Source organism: Sus scrofa, chromosome 2 (genome assembly GCF_000003025.6).
Source record: "Sus scrofa isolate TJ Tabasco breed Duroc chromosome 2, Sscrofa11.1, whole genome shotgun sequence".
NCBI lineage: Eukaryota > Metazoa > Chordata > Mammalia > Artiodactyla > Suidae > Sus > Sus scrofa.
The window spans coordinates 6,147,715-6,163,903 of NC_010444.4; the positions used below are offsets into that span (position 1 = coordinate 6,147,715).

General features: G+C 58.3%; 1 protein-coding gene across 1 annotated transcript in view; it reads right to left on the reverse strand.

Moving 5' to 3' along the window:
* The window catches only part of PACS1 (phosphofurin acidic cluster sorting protein 1), a 138,965-nt gene that overhangs the window by 9,370 nt on the left and 113,406 nt on the right, over positions 1–16,189 (reverse strand). The window contains 13 exon segments of the mRNA XM_021082811.1: positions 263–372; positions 479–643; positions 1,152–1,258; positions 1,933–2,037; positions 3,276–3,411; positions 3,513–3,628; positions 4,791–4,871; positions 9,585–9,678; positions 9,998–10,158; positions 10,899–10,958; positions 13,164–13,244; positions 13,334–13,425; positions 13,654–13,798. Of these exon segments, the coding sequence (XP_020938470.1) occupies positions 263–372; positions 479–643; positions 1,152–1,258; positions 1,933–2,037; positions 3,276–3,411; positions 3,513–3,628; positions 4,791–4,871; positions 9,585–9,678; positions 9,998–10,158; positions 10,899–10,958; positions 13,164–13,244; positions 13,334–13,425; positions 13,654–13,798 (1,453 nt within the window).

A 16,189-nucleotide genomic window follows, 5' to 3' on the forward strand; every position in this document is an offset into this window, starting at 1 on the left:
TCATCGACAGACTCGCAGGAGCTGTCCTCTGCTTCACACACGCAGTCGCTGTGACTAGACGGTTCCTGCCCCCCCCCCATTTCTAGGTTCCCCAAGCAAAGGGCAGAGACCCAACACCTCCAGAGCGGGGCTGCGTTAATGGGCCTCCTCCGAATAAAGCTTGAGAAATCGAACGTGCAGAGGGACGTGGCCAGTGAGCCGCAGGGAGGAGGAGCCCCGGCCCCGGCCCCGGGAACTGGGCCGCCTTCCGACGGGCCGTTACCTGACACCGGGGGCTCCGAGCGACTGAACAGATCCCTCCAGCCGGAATCAAGGAAGGTGCTGCTGTACCTACTGTCAACGGAGCCCAAGTATTTGGCCACGGGTGAGAACCTGGTCGATGGAAACCAGAAGGTGCACTGGTTGGTGGGTGAGCGACGGCCCCAGCCGTGGGGTCTCGCTGCCCGTTCCTTCCGAGGACCCAGTGCCACCAGCCTGCTTGTCTTTACCGAGTGGAATGATGAGGAAGCGCATGTAGCCCAGCCAGTCAGAGGTCTTGCTGGCCAGCGACTTGACGAAGAACCGGAGGATGGAGCTCAGGTAGCTCTGGCCGCCCACCGCCGCCACCTTCACGGGCCTCGGCATGGAGGAGTTGCAGTTGCAGCTGGGGAGCAAGGGAGAGGCGCCGCCACGTTCAGGGGGCCGGCGTCCAGCTCAGAGGAAGGCCCCAAGCTCAGCCGACCCGCGGGGGAGAAACAAAGCAATAACCAAAACAAAACAGAGGCCAGAAGCCACCTGCTCGCCAAGCCAGAGAAGAGCCTGGGGTCCCAGGGCCACGGGGTGTCTAGAAGGAAGGCAGAACGGAGGCAACAGGGAGGGCAGGGCCGGGGGCTAGAAGTGTGGGAGTAAATGGGCTTGTAACCCCCGGGGCTCTCTGCCCGGCCTTCTCCGTCGTAGTTTCAGAAAAAGATGAGGTGAGCCAAGGTGAGGCAGGAGGTGGGCGGGGGCCATTCACCCCCGACCCTTCTGGGGCCGGCAGGGGTGCCTGTCACCACGGCCCGCCGCGGCCCAACCAGGTACCAACTGTGAATTCTTGGTCTAAAGAGACCCAGAGGTCCCGGCAGTGCTTGGCAACCAGGGGCAGGAGGATGAGGTCAAAGCCGAGCCCTTACTAGCGCTGGATACGGGTGAGCAGGGCGGACAGCACAGCCTGGACCTCCACCGTGGAGCAGGTGCACACGACAGGCTTCCGCTGGTCCTGGAGCAGCTCCGCCACGTACTGCGGGGGCGGGGGGGGGGGAGCACAGGTGAGGCCACACAGCAGGGACCCTGCAGGTAAGCTGGTCAAGCTGCAGGGCCCCATCCTGTCCTTCAGACCATGGCTGGGAGAAGGTCTGGGTTCCGGCGGCAGTGAGGAGATGGAGGGGCCGGCCCCGCATAGATGGCTACCTAGGAAATGTGGGAAGACTCAGGAACGTTTAGGTTGTCGCATGGCCTCTGAAGCCTGCAGGCCAGGTGGCACTGGGACCTGCCGGGAGGGCAGCAGGCGGGAGCGGGCCCGGTGGCTCTGCTGCTCTGCCCCTTTTGCACGGGCTTTGCGGAAACTAGGGCACCTCCGGCATCTTACAGCACTTTGTTCTCCTCAGGGTACCTTCCTCCCTTCCCTTGTGCCACCCGACACGCGTGACCGGGCCGGGAAGGAAGCATGATGGGCAGTACTGCTGCTTTTGTACCGCTGGGGAAACTGAGGTGCGGACAGTGGGTGACTGCAGCTGCGGCAGCTGGAGGACCACGGAGCTGGGACTGCAGCCCAGGGCTGTGGGCTTGGCTCAGGGCAGGAGGGGCCTGCGATGGGGCGTCACTTCCCAAGCCCCACGCCCCGCCTTTCACATCCACACCCTGGGGTCTCACCCCCCCGAGTCCTCCCCAGCCCTGCCACCCTCGGGGCTTCACCTGGCCCTGCCAGTCGGCGGTGTTGACAAGGATGACGTTTTCTGGGAGGGCGGCATCCGACACCAGGATCTGATTCAGTTGGTCATATACCACCTTCCTGGGAATCTGCAGGGACGGAGGCGTCACCGGGCAGTCCCCAGGGAGCCTGAGGCTGGGGCTGGTGGACCAGCAGGCTGAGAATCCCGGAGCAGGGGTGTTGAGAGGAGAGCTACGGGCATTTGTGGAGGGACCTGGTGTCCCATGGCCAGAGCGCAGCGGGAAGGAGGGTGACAGAGAACAGGCAGAGAGGGCGTTCCCGTCGTGGCTCAGCGGTTAACGAATCTGACTAGCATCCATGGGGACAAGATTTGATCCCTGGCCTCGCTCACGGGTTAAGGATCTGATGTTGCTGTGGTGTAGGCTGCAGGTGCAGCTTGGATCCAGCACTACTGTGGCTGTGGTGTAGGCCAGCAGCTACACCTTGGATTCTGATTCGACCCCTAGTCTGGGAACTTCTAGATGCCGCAGGTGTGGCCCTAAAAAGCAAAGCAAAAAAAAAAAAAAAAAAAGAACAGGCAGAGAGGCCTCAGAGCACAGGCCGATGCGCAAGGAGCAAAGCCCTGCCGCCCTGGCGATGGAGCAGGAAGGGCCTCCAAGGGTCGTGATGCAGGGGGAGCAGGAGAGGAGGGGGAGGGGACGCGAGCAGGTGCGAGCAGGGCTGAAAACGAGGACAGCGGGAGAGAACTAATGAGAGCAGCAAGGAGCAGCCATGTGGGGAACAAAGGTATTTCAGGAACAGTGATTAACAAGAAGGACAATACCTCGCCCTAGGCACCCGGCTATTCTAGTCTCAGGTTCATTTTCAGCTACAATAGCGCCAGCTCAGGAAGCCAGGCTGACACCAACTCCCCTCCCAAGGAGATTTATCAGGTTAACTCTAGAGGAGTGGGGGCTCTGGGAGGTGCGCTGGGGGGAGGATTGGCCCTCGCTCAGAGCAGGGCCCGTTCCTTCTGCGCTTCTGCTCTGGCCCCGTCCTAGCCCGTTCCATCAGCCCCGTCTTAAAGTGGTTGATGCACCAGCTTGAATCAGCAGAACCAGCCCACAACCGTGCTAAAGGCACCGGAGCCTAGACAGCCGTCCAGGGAGAGCCGACGGCTGCTGACCCTGGAACAGCTTGGACTAAGGCCTGATGGCAGCAGGAGCAGCCGCAAGGTGTGGACCTGCCCCCCGCTCCCTGCAAACCCACTTCCACGGCAATAGTTAAAGGATGCTGGGCATCTCTGCGGAGTCTGTCTTCACGACGTCACGTGTCACTCGGGCAGGTCCAAGCCCTCCTCCCTCCCCTCCCCAAGCGGGGCGGGTACCTGAGCGCTGTGGCCCAGGTCCGGGGAGCGCTCGCTGTCTGAGCTGTTGGTCCTCTCGCTCAGGGGCTTGGAGAGCTGCCGCTCCTTCAGCGGGGTGCTCCTCTTCTGCCGGGGGGTGTGCACCCCATCCACTTTGCTGCCGGAGACAAGGAAGGAGGCGGGTGGCTAAGCAGCCCTGGACCCACAGCCGCGGCAGCCCCTCGTCCTGAGGCCGGAGCTTCCTCCAGCCCTGAGTACCTGGGTGAGGCGGAGCCTTGCAGGTCCGTTTTGCTGGACTTCATGGGCGTTTTGACTTTCTCGGGCACGACCAGACTGGTGCTCGTGTCTCCAAACATGTCCTGGTCAGTGATTTCCTGCCACAGAGGAAAGGACGCAGCGAGGGTTACTACTCAGTGACCACGGGCACCGCTGCCAGGGCCCACCACCCCAACAGGGTGCCGACAGGGTGCCGCGCCCACCCCTCGCTTTTCTAGGAAACACGTAGTTCTAAAACTCCGACTGGCCGAGGAGGACCCCACGACTGTTTAATCCCACCGCCCGGGCCGGCCCCCCGCTCTTCAATCCGTCCCCCTCGTTCACGTCAGCCCGCACGCCTGGGCGGATGACCCGGCTTCTCGAGGTGGGAAGGACAGCGTTTCGCTCAGCGAGCGACGCGGAATGGACCACAGGGGACAAGGGTGGAGGATGCGCTCCTCGGATGGCGGGCGAACTGGGCCTAGGAGGTTTTGTCCCACGCCGGATCCTCAACGCAGCAGCGTTTACTCCGGGAGACAGAACCTGAACAAATTCTTCCTTGGACTTCATTCCACTGGCAGCTCTCACTGTGGGCCTGACGCACAGGCACCACCAGATGGTATCTGGGCAAGTTCTTTGCTTCCCGAACCCGCTGGTGCCTCTGGATGAACTTCGGCGCCACCTGCGAGGCCCAGCTTGGAGGCCGCCCCTCCCCCCGCCCCCAGGGACTCGCTCCGTCCTTCCTGGGTCCCTCAGGGCCCTGCACCCGGTGTGCCCAGCTGGCTTTCCTCCGGGAGGTGGCTCTATGCTGTTCTCATTTTTGCACCTTCAGAGCCCAGCACACCACGCAGGTGCACAGCAAACGTGTGTGGAATTCAGTTCGTGTGGCAGTAAGTTGGGCACCCAGCCACCGTCCCAGGCACTCGTGAGCAGCGCCAGCATTTCTTAGGGGAAGCAGTCGACTAGTAATCACTTGGGCATTTAATGGACGGGCAACGATGGAGGAAGGGAGGAGGATACTGGCCACCGTCGCTCAGAAGTGAATGAGGGGCACAGACAGTGAGGAATCATCCAGATCAGCATTTGATCAGATCGAGTTAAAGGGTCATTTCCAGTCTGCCAGTTGGGGGGTATGGATCTGGGGAGGGAGACGCAGGCATTCACAAGACCGCAGATTTTGGCAAAAATTTCACGGTGGTCCTGAGGGGCTTTCTGTCTTTATTGCTAAAGGTACAAAACATGTTTTTAAACCGCTGAAACAGGAGGCTGAACTATACATACCAGCGTGTCTGTTTCAGTCAAGCTGTCATCTTGATTTTTAATCCAAGCCGATTTGACTTTTTCTAGAGCAGCCAATTCCATCTGCAAAAATTATAATAATTAGTCCTCACCAATCCAGATACCGACCACTCTGGCTTGTTTCCTAGGTCTGCTGGAAGCTTGAAGTGCCTTCACTTAATCTGAAGACCACACAAAATTGATGGGACTTAGAGCTCATAAGGAGTCTACGTGTGAAAACTGAGCGTCCCAACGGTCAGTTGCTTTGTAATCAATCAATAACGCAGTGAGGTTTGGAAGCCAGAAATTCTTCACAAGATGTCACCGGGGAAGGGACATTCAGCGTTCAGAAGGCCTGGCTGTGGGACTTATCCGTCTCAACCCCGGATCTGGTCACCCCCCTTGCCCAGGAGGGGCACATGGGTGTCAGAGCTGCTGAGGAGAAGGGGACCAGAGTGCAGGCCTTTGGTTTTGAGACTAAAGACACCCAAGGTAGCCAAACACTTTTTGCTTGGCAGAAACACCTAGAAAACCCTCCAACAGAATACATTAAGTCAGTAGGTGTGAAATAATTCTCCTTTTCCCCCCAGCTCTTATTAGCACTTCTCATAAATGTTAAAAATTTACTTTGCAAATACAGATACACAACCAGATTCTTCACACTTGCTAATACTGCTTCAGGCTGTGCATCTTAAGATACAGGCAGGTACTGGCCTCAGGGAGTGTCTGGTTCTCGGGGGCACCAGGGAGTCAGAGGATCAAGGATATCCCACTTGCCCCCAGTGACCCAAAGCCCCTGCCCTGAGAAAATGAAACGTCGGCCTCGTGAGCTCAAGGGGTCACGCTGCAAACTGAGGAAAAGGATCGCAAAGCAGGGCCCCGGGGCCCGGGCTGAACCAGGGTGTCTCCACTTGGGCACCACGGGCCCGGGAGACCCTTGCTCGCTGTGGGGCAGCCCGTGCAGATCTGAGCAGCATCCTGGCCTCTCCCCGCTACATCCCAGCAGCAGCCCCTTTATCCCCTAACTGACCCCGCCCTGGAAACGAAAACGTCGTCAGTCCTTGCCAGGCAAAATCACCGTAGGCCGAGGACCACTGCTGAGCCACGTGCAGGACTAACCGGGCACACGTCAACCGGCCGCCGTGACCCCAGAGTGAGAGATGGTCGGGCTCAGAGCCGCACACAATAGGCTGCCTCCAGACCGCACAGCGAGTTCATTCACACGCTGTCTATACAAACGCCAGGTGTTAATGGGGTCCAGGATCGCGGCGAACCCTCGGTCAGACTTAAGACTGAAGATGATTTCAACTCTGGATCTCAGCACGACGGACAGTTACACACGCGGATGAACCCGGGTGCCGACACCACCTGCTGAAGGTACTTATGGGGGCGTACCCTGCTGTCACGCCGCTGTCTCACGGCACACCTGTGACATCTGCTGTGGCCTCTAGCCTGGCGGGGGCGGAGGGCACTGTTTACTGACTCTCCCGGATGTTCCAGTCGCTCCCACTAGGTGCAAACTCCCAATTTTCCAAGCTCCTATTCCTGCTCCTACTAGTCCCTGGGGCTTTTCTCACCCCAGCAGCACAGTAGCTGGGTCTGTCTAATGGTGTGGCACCAAGGCAGATGCCGGCAGCCCGACACCCTGTGCCCGGGACAGCACTTGTGTGTTTGTGTGTGTGTGTGTGTGTGTTTCTGTCTGGGGGGGTGGGCAGAACGGGGTCATACTTTGGGATCCCACTTCTGGGGAGTACCGGTCTCAAACACCCACATTCATGGTGCTATGGAATTAGCAGCTCTGAGCATCAGGCAGCCTTGGGTGAGAGTCCATGTCCGTTGGCCGCCCCAGCACTGTCAGGGCCTATTGTTCTCAGCTCAAGGAACCACATTATATTGCTGCTGTGGGCTCAAGCCTTGGGGAAACTCAAAGACGGCAATAATTTGTATCAGCAAAAATCCCTTCTGGTTCTAGGGATAAACTGAACCCTCTGAAATGTGGGGCGCAAAAAAGATTAAGAAAAATACACGAGTAACAGTGCTAGGAAATCAGGGAAGAGAGGCCAAAAGCTGGGCAGGGCGGGCACCCGCCTGCCTAGGGACTCAGCGCCTCGGCCTGTCTTCCTGATACGTTTGGAAGTTCTCTGTGTCAGAGCTCAGCCTCGCTCTGCAGCTCCCAAAGTGCCTTTCGTACGAAAGGATTCTGAAGTTCCACACCCACAGCCAGGCATATGGGGCTCTTCAAAATAGAAATATCATGGAGAACCAGCAGTCTGAAATCCGGCCAAGGGAACCGGGATTTGAAGGACTCACTGAAAAAGACATCTCGAGAATATCGATTTCAGGAGTTGAGACCTGGAGTAACAGTGACTTTGCCAAAGCGGCCGACACTGCACACTCCCCTTCTGTCAACCACCCGCCAGGCTGCGTGTTCGCCGCAGTCTCCCACGGGATCTTCACACTGCCCTGCAAGGCATGTCCTCTTAACGTGCAATTTGTAGACGAGGACGTGAAGGCCTGGGAACTGTCCGATCACACAGTCCGTGGAGCGACGGAGTCAAGATTCAGACTCAGAGGTCTGCCTCCGGGGCACAAGCTCTCCACCCAGCCCTGCCCTGCCCCCAGTGAGCGTTCCGCCTAAACAGGGACCCTTAGGCATCACGCTACAAAGAGGGATACTCCACTGACGTGGGGGCTACCTGGTCTCCCACGCCAACAGCTTTTCCTTACAAATTGAGGCTCAAAGCATTAAGGTGATTTTTCTCTTTAAACTTTGTAAGCCATGCAACTGAGACTAAGAGCGGAACCTACAAATTCTATCAGAAACAGCTTCATGAGTATAAAAATCGTGTCTCTGACTGATTTAATAACAACGATCCCTAACCTTTATCGAGGGTTCGCCATATGTTAGGGGCCATGCTTAGGGCTTCTAGGGCATTACCCAGTTCATCATTCAGTTGCACTGTGTTAGCAGAGCCCTTGTTCTGCATTCCTAGGACACCGTAAGACAGTCCTGCCAGCCAGGTCTCAGGTTTCCCTCTGGAGGAGTCATCACTTATGTTTATTTATTTATTTATTTTTTTGTCTTTTTTGTTGTTGTTGTTATTGTTGTTGTTGTTGTTGTTGCTATTTCTTGGGCCGCTCCCGCGGCATATGGAGGTTCCCAGGCTAGGGGTCTAATCGGAGCTGTAGCCACCAGCCTACGCCAGAGCCACAGCAACGCGGGATCCAAGCCGCGTCTGCAACCTACACCACAGCTCACGGCAACGCCGGATCGTTAACCCACTGAGCAAGGGCAGGGACCGAACCCGCAACCTCATGGTTCCTAGTCGGATTCGTTAACCACTGCGTCACGACGGGAACTCCTATGTTTATTTTTAATACGGAATCTGGCTCTAGGGGCCTATGATCTGGCCACATGGACAGTGAGAATTGTGCAGCCCCCCGTGAGAAAGGGCAGCCATAGCTTCCTCCTAAACATAACTAGTCAGGTGAGGCCTCCTCACTCCAGATCACATGAACCCGGGCTGGAAAGGCTGAGAGTGCAGGGTCTGCAAGTGGCAGGTCTGAGGTTTTTCTGCCTTTTTTTGTTTTGGTTTTTTGGCCGCACCTGCAGCATGTGAAAGTTCCGGGGCCAGGGATCGAACCCATGCCCCAGCAGCGACCCAAGCTGAGGCAGTAGTACGCTGGAACCTTAACCCCGCGGCATCACAACTCCTGAGGCTCCTCTAAGGAGGGATTCTCACCGTGGGCTGCCTTTCTATCCCACATTACCCGCCATGGCCACGTGGTGCCGCTGTTTTAGGGTCAAACCACGCCCACTGCGCTTTCAGCGGGAAGAGGGATAAGGTGGAAGACAGCGCCACCTGGTGGCAGCAGGCAGTAAGGCAGTCCCTGAGCAGATGGTTCTGGACGCTTGGGCAGCTCTTCCAGAGACAGCGCTTTGAATTCAGGGGATGGCAGGCCTCACAGGCTTCATGTCATTTCCTCAGTTAAAACCTATTTGCAGGGTGAGTTCGGTATTCCCTCTGCTAAGCAGCAAGAGCAGGAGGACTTAAAGGATTCCGTTTCTTTGATCTACAGATAAGACATTGGGCTTCAACAGCAAACTGTAAACTGTGCTGAAATGCACTTCTTGCATTTGGTCATAAACAAGGGGAAGGACAGCTTCCTAGGGCCTGAGGCAGGTGCAGCATTGACCCGGGCTCCTGCCTCTGCTCCACAGCTGGGGAGCGCCTTCCCAAGGGCGGACAGAGCAGCCGGGGGCGGGTGGTGGTGCTGGCTCGGGGTAGTGGGGGGGAAACAGACAGCGCCTTTCCCCTCCGGCTCACCCGGCAACACGGAAACCTGGCCAATGAATTCTAAGTCCTTTGAGGGCCCTGCTCTTTTTCTGAACAAAGCCTGTGTAATTTCTCCTGAGCCAACCTTGTGGGCTTCCTGCCCCTCTGTGCCCGCCCCTTCCCCAGCCTGGATGCAGAACCGCTACCACTGGCCAGATGCCACACTCCCAGCTACTCCCAGTGCCCAGTGAGGGGTACTGAGCGAGGTTTGGAGGCACGGTGTGTCCTGGGAGGGAAAACTCCATGTCATGGCGGGAACAGACCCCAAAGAACACCTGCCAGGACCCAGCAGTGGCGTCAGAGCATGAAGTTCCCATCCAGGACGGGGGTGAGCACAGCCGAGGTTGAAAGGAGATGGCCTGAGGTCCCAAACGAGCCCAGAGCAGAGGGCCTGGAGTATGAAGCCCCAAGTGCCCCCCGGTCCCGTCCCCCCACTCCCATGGCCAGTGGTCTTGCTCACAGGGCTGGTGGTGTCCTTGCCGAGGCTCCCCTTGCTGTTGAGGCTGCCAATCTCCGTCTGTGAGCTGGACTGCGACATCCCTTCAAAGAACGGCCTGCGGCAAAGAAGCACAGCCAGGGTCAGCGGCCGCGGGGCCCAGAACGGCAGCCTGTGGACAGCCGGGTAGAGCTGGTGTTCAGGAAAGACCTGGGTTTCGGGGGTGTGGGCGAAGAAGGACACCGCAGAGGCTGGACAAGGGCCTGGCCCGAAGGCCTTCGGCAACGTCCTCTCAGGGCTTCTGTCACCTGGAGGCTAGAACCACGCCCTTCCCCCCCACCGTGGGAGGCTCATCTGGGGTGAAGAACCAGGGCTCCCGGGTAACAGGAGGGGTCTAGGACACTGCGTGGCCTGGGAGGGGAGGCGCGGGGCCTCACTTGAGCTTGGGCTTCGGTGTGCTAAGGATGCTCTCCGTCTCCTCCATCTCGGGGCCACTGTCGCTGGGGTTGTACATCTCCAGACTGTCATAGAGCTCGTCCAAGTCCTCTTCCACTTCCCGTATCTGTTCCCGGGATACGTGTTCCAGCCCAAAGCCCACCTGCAGCGGGAGCGAGGCTCTGGGTTAGGGGCTACCCCAGGAACGACATGGCACCCATGCAACACCCTCCTCTCTGACGGGCACCAGTCCTGACAGCAGGGACACGGGAGGCTGGCCACCTTCCCCTCTCATCGCCCCTGCCCCGCACTCCCCACCGGGACCTGGTGTCAAGAGGAGAAGCGGGGCGGGGGGAGGGGTGCGCGGCCGTGCTTCTCCCAAGGATCAGGCGTGAGAAAGCCTCGAGGCCGGGGCTCTGGCAGCCTTGGCAGCCGGCCTCCACTGCCCCGGGGCACACAGGTCTCTCTCTCAACAACTGGTATCTCCAGCCCTCTTTCAGTGCTCTGAGAAGCGAGTCTGTGAACACCGGCAGCAGGCCCAGAGCCCAGGAAGACCCCGCTTCTTAGCGGCCAGTGCTTGACACCCGGGAGGCTGTTCCCACCTTGCAGGCTGCTGCTCACGATGCTCTTTGGCGGGGTGGGGGGAACTAAACAACTGCAGGTGGATCTGTGACCGAGCCCCACCCCCAAGCCCGGGCTTGGCATTAGCCAGTGGGTGGGTATAACCACGCTTCCCTGCTCCAAATTCCGGAAAGCCTTGGGCACCACGTGTGAGTCTTTCTAAATAGTGCGAAGCCCTCCGTTAGCTACCTTCTCACTGGGGCATCCTGGACTCTTGACTCCCAGGACAGCACGGAGTGTGGCCCAGGAATGAGGGTGAAACTCGGGGGTCAGGGTTCATACCTCGTCTGAAACTTTAAACCGCTTCAGCAGGGCCACGAACTTCTGTTTGATGTTAGGTTGCTGTAGGGACAAATCGCACAACAGTGTCAGACACACCCACTGTGCGCGGTGCCCACTTTGTAAAGAACTGGGGGGCACGGGGGTGGGAAGGCAGATTCGACCCTGACAACTCCCCACCGAGCATCCCCCGCCATCTCTTCCTTTGGTCCTGCCCAGCCACTGCCCCCTGGTGACGTCCACCCGTCTGCACAGAGGCACTGCCCACTCGACACTTCCAACACGGAGCTCATCCTCTTCTCCGTGGACTCGCTCTCCTGGTTACCTGGTCACCAAGTCAGAACCCAGAGCTCCCCCAGCCCCCGGTCTGGGTCGCTGCCTCCTCCCTCCTTGTCCACCCCTAAGAGCCCTCCTCGCATCCCTACGGGACCACGACAGCCTCCTACCAATGCCCCCACTGTCCACGTCCCCTCCATGCCTTCCAGGGCCGTCTGCAAAGCCAACCACGTTACTCCCCAAGTGAAAGGCCTTTGTTGGCCCCAGGGCCCCGTGCGACCCCGAGCCCCCTCCCACCACTCACGGGGGAACTGATGGCTTCTAAGGCCGGGAAAAGCCACTGGACAGCGCCGGACCTTCCACACGCGACCTTCCACCCTGACCAGACGCGGCCCAACAACCCCCCCCCCCAAGTTCTATTTACTCCCGGAGCCCATCTCTCGGCATCCGGCCCGTGAATCTCCCCTGCTCAGAGCTGGTCACCTCCCACTTGCTGCCGCTGACACACAGCTCCGCTGCCCGGCGCCTGCCCTACTGGGTTGTGGTCACTGGACACCGAGCTCCGGGACAGCTCGGGCCGGACCTTCCTTCTCTCTTGTCTCCAAGCCAGGGACGAGCGGCGGGAGGCCATGAGCATCTCCTGCCAGAGTGACACTCACCCCCTGGGGACAGAGGGGACTAACGCGTGGGTGAGACAGAACGAGGCCTTCAAGAAAGGGGGCTCCCAAAGGCGGGAAGGGCAGCGCCGCGAGCAGCGAGGCCGTCGGAGCGCCTGGGACACGTGCTCTTGGCAGGGAGGGAGGAAGACGCGGGCACAGGCGGCGGGAAGGAAAGCACAGCTACGGGGTCTCTGCACTCTGACCCCGAAGGGCCTGCAGTCGTAACAAAGAAGCCCTCCGGGAGCGAACACCGAAGGAGGGCTGAACCCGGGGCGAGCATCCGGGTGAGGCGGTGCAGAGACCATGGAAGAGGAGCTGTAGAGGCGCTGGGGGGCCCGTGGGAACAAGGGGGGGCCTCCTGTGGCTGCCGGGCAGGAGAAAGAGCCCTCCAGCCTCCTCCCCCCCCCCACCCCCCGTGGCGGCGGAGCACAGGGCGGTGCTGGCGGCTGAGATGGGCCTGGCCCATCAAGGGGAAATGCCTGAGGACAGGGGAACCACCGGCTCGCTGTCCTCACGTCCAGTGGGGAACGGAGGCCCCAGTCCTGAGGGCTTACATTTACGCCCCGGACATGTGGGGGTGCCTGGGGAGGGCAGCGCGTCTCTGGGCTCAAGTACAGCAGGTTCTGGAGGTCTGGCCTCCTCGCGGGTCCTCGGGCCGGCTCGCCACTAGGGAGGGTCAGGAAGCCTCAGGCGGGGAACAGAACTGTGACCTTCTCTTCCAAAGAGCTCGGGGCACCTTTGCCCCTCCCCTGCTTTGGCACGGGAACTCCAGAACAGGTCAAAGTTCACCTAGAAATTCAGGAATCAGGACTCTAATTTCACCCCAAATAGTGACTCCCGAGGAAATCTCAGGCAGGAGACAAACTCCGAGGGCATCTAGTCTCCAGGGTCACGGGTCCCTGCAGGCGGGACTACCTCCAACGCTCTCAAGCTGCACCAAGACCACAGTTCCGAGCACTATTATTACTTCTGCATAAAAGCTCCAAAAGACACGCTTAGGGAGGACTGGATTATCCACGCAGCGGGCAGCACGTGATCCCAAGTGAGCACCAGGAGAGGGGGGTGGGGGGTCTGGGGCGTCCTGCTCCCTGAGCAAGCACCTGTTCCAAAGTCTACAACAAGGCTCCTCCACCTTGTCTCCGTCCTAAAAGAACCCCAAGGATGTCACGTGCTCCGATCGGAAAGGCTGGGTCTCCGTGGCGGTGACGCGTGACGAGGCGGAGGCCCTGGGGGATGCCCGCGCACCTTACAAAGCCCCAGGAAGGCGCCACTGCCAACCTACCCCCGGACCGAAAGCCTCGGCCGAGCCCTTCCCCAGACCTCTGAGGCTCACCCTGGTGATGGCGGAGGCCGAGGTGAGTTTCCTCCGGGTCTTCTTGACTTTCCGCAGATCCTCGTCTTCGTAGAACAGGTCCTGGTGGGCAGGGGATGGAAGGGGCTGGAGACGCCAGCAGCGGCTGGGTTGCTTCTCGGACGCTTTAGGGGAGGGCGGTGGGAGGTTACCTGGCCGTGCAGTGGGTCGTCGCTGCCCTCCTGTTCGGATGAGAAGCTCTCCTCCTCCTCCTCCGAGTAATTGTCAATGTCAGGGGAACGGTCTGGAAACAGACGCCTTAGTGAGATCACCTCGCCGCGGGAGGATCTGGCCTAAGAGGCTTCCACCGGCTGCGACCGTGCTCCCCGCAGGTGGAACCCTGGCAGGGGGGGCGGCCTCAGCTGCCTCCTTTTATGTTCAGGGATCTCTAAGCTCCCCTCTGCTAGGAATGGGGGCCAGGGATGGGCGCCTTCCTGACCCGCAGGGCTTACGGTGGCCTCGCACATCCTACCAGACAGCTTGGACTTGATGCCCTCGTGGTCAATGGGCTGGCTGGACAGGGAGTAGATCTTTATTTCTGCCACAGGCACGGACACGTCCTTCACGTTGCTGTGCAGGCCGAGCACCAGGGCGCCTTCGTTCGGGTGCTGCATCACCTGCGAGCACAGAGTGGCGCAGAAACGCCTCGCTGTGGAGGGCGCCTCGGCGGGTGTGCATGCCAAGTGTTCTGCTGGCACGTTCTCGTCCTGTCTTCCAGATTCATGCCCACTGTTCTCCTACGGCCTTCGGTCTTATTTATTTAGTTATTTTTGGCCATGCCCACGACACACAGAAGTTCCCAGGCCAGGGATCAAATCCAACCACAGCTGTAGCCAGACCCACAGCAGTGACAATGCCGGATCTCTAACCCACTGAGCCACCGGGAAGCTCTACTTTGGTCTTACTTTAAAACCACCTCTAGAAGTGCCAGCTGTGGGTCAGACACTTGTGCCCAGAGATGAAAATCAAGGTCTGAGGTTGAAAACGACTGCTCATTTCTGGCACTGCATTTTCATTCAAGTCCTTCACAGAGGAACTAGTTCTCTAGGCTGGGGGTGGGGGCGGTGGAACCTGAGGCAGGGGTCCCCTGTGCCTGGCCGTGAAGAAAGGGACCCAGGGTACCCAGGGTACCTGACTCAGCTGGGGACACGGGGATGCCCCCCACCCTGGGCTTCCTTCTGATACAAACCACGAGGACAGAAAGACCGGCTGGGGGGCCGTCTCTCATTTTATTATGGCCTCAAATTTCTTCCTACTTCACGATGAAAGAACAGGAATAAGTTTTAAAATTGACTTGTGGCCCCTTTTCCCTTCCCCTTTGTCAGGGCTGAGCAAACACTCCGAGGGGAGGGAGCTGGAAGCGGGCAAGAGAGGCCGGAGGGAGCCCGATGGCGCCACCTGCTGGGAACTGACTGGAAGGTGAACAGGTGAGGAAACAGGACACGTGCCTGGCTCCAGCTCAGTGGGCTGAAAGGGAGCAGAAGCCCAGCTGGGAAAATGAGCGCTCCCAGTGCCCAGACCTTGGCTTCTAAATCCCATTCTCCACTAAAAGGGACCAGGGCTCTTTGGAGAATCAGTTCATTCTGAGGCTGGGTCAGGGAAAGGACACGATGAAACTGTAATTTTCTTTTCCAGAGAGGACAGAAACATTTAAGAATGCTGGGACGTATAAAAAAGGATATAGGAGGCGGTTTGAAGGGGCTCCCACTGGCCGCATTCGAGGTAATATGAGCATCAAAGCAAGTCATGACAGAGCAGACTAAACCCCACTGAATGAAACAGGAACCCACAGGTTCATCACTGATACAAAGAAATGAATCAACCAGTAAATGGGGAAGAAGGGAGAGCTCCGTCTTACAGCAGAAAGCCAGCTGACAGACACAGAAGGAGCAGTGGGCCTGGGAAGTCATGTTTGGATAGCATCAAAGTAATAGCTGATTCAGGCAAGAATCATTAACAGATGCTACAATGACTTGGTGATGATATGAGGAGATGGTCTCAAAACATCTCCCTATAAAACATTTCTTTCAGTGACAAGAACAACTTATGTATTAATTAACCTTTTATCGGAAGTCCTGGCACACACCGCCTTCAGTTAATCACACGCTAAGTCAGCCTCCGCTAACGTAGCGCGGCCCGCACTGCTTCTGCGATAATTCTGCCCAAACGGAAGCTTCGCATAACAGCAACCCTGAACTGAGGAACGGCCAATAAAGTACCCAGCCTGTACTCTTAAAAAAATGGCAAGAGTTGGAGTTCCTGTTGTGGCTCAGGGGTTAATGAATCTGACTAGCAACCATGAGGATGTGGGTTCAATCCCTGGCCTTGCTCAGTGGGTTAAGAATCCCATGTTGCCATGAACTGTGGTGTAGGTCACAGACACGGTTCAGATCCCACGTTGCTGTGGTTCTGGCGTGGGCCAGCAGCTACAGCTCTGATTTGATCTCTAGCCTGGGAACCTCCCTGTGCTACAGGTATGGCCCTAAAGAGCCAAAAAAAAAAAAAAAAAAAAAAAAAAGTCAAGGGCATGAAAGACAAGGAGGATGGGAGGGACTGCCCATTATCCCAGGTGAGACCCTGGGCCTACAGACGATGTCATGGGGACGCTGGCACAACCTGAGTGGGCACCACGGTCAGAGGGGGATCCTGGGGGGGTGCTAAGGTCCCGACCGTCATGGCACACGGGCGAGTACTCCTACTTCTAGGAAATGAACCTTGTGCAGGAATAACTAGGCAGGTATCTTAACACTGAGGAATGTGGGCGAAGGGCAGATGGGGACTCTTTATTTTAATTTAATTGTGTCTTTTTTTTTTTTCAGGGCCACACCTGAAGCATATGGAGGTTCCTAGGCTAGAGGTGGAACCAGCGCTGTAGCTCCCGGCCTACCCCACAGCCACAGCAACGCAGGATCCGAGCTGGGTCTGCGACCCACACCACAGCTCTGGCAACGCCGGATCCTTAACCCACTGAGTGAGGCCAGGGATCGAACCCGAGTCCTCATGGATGC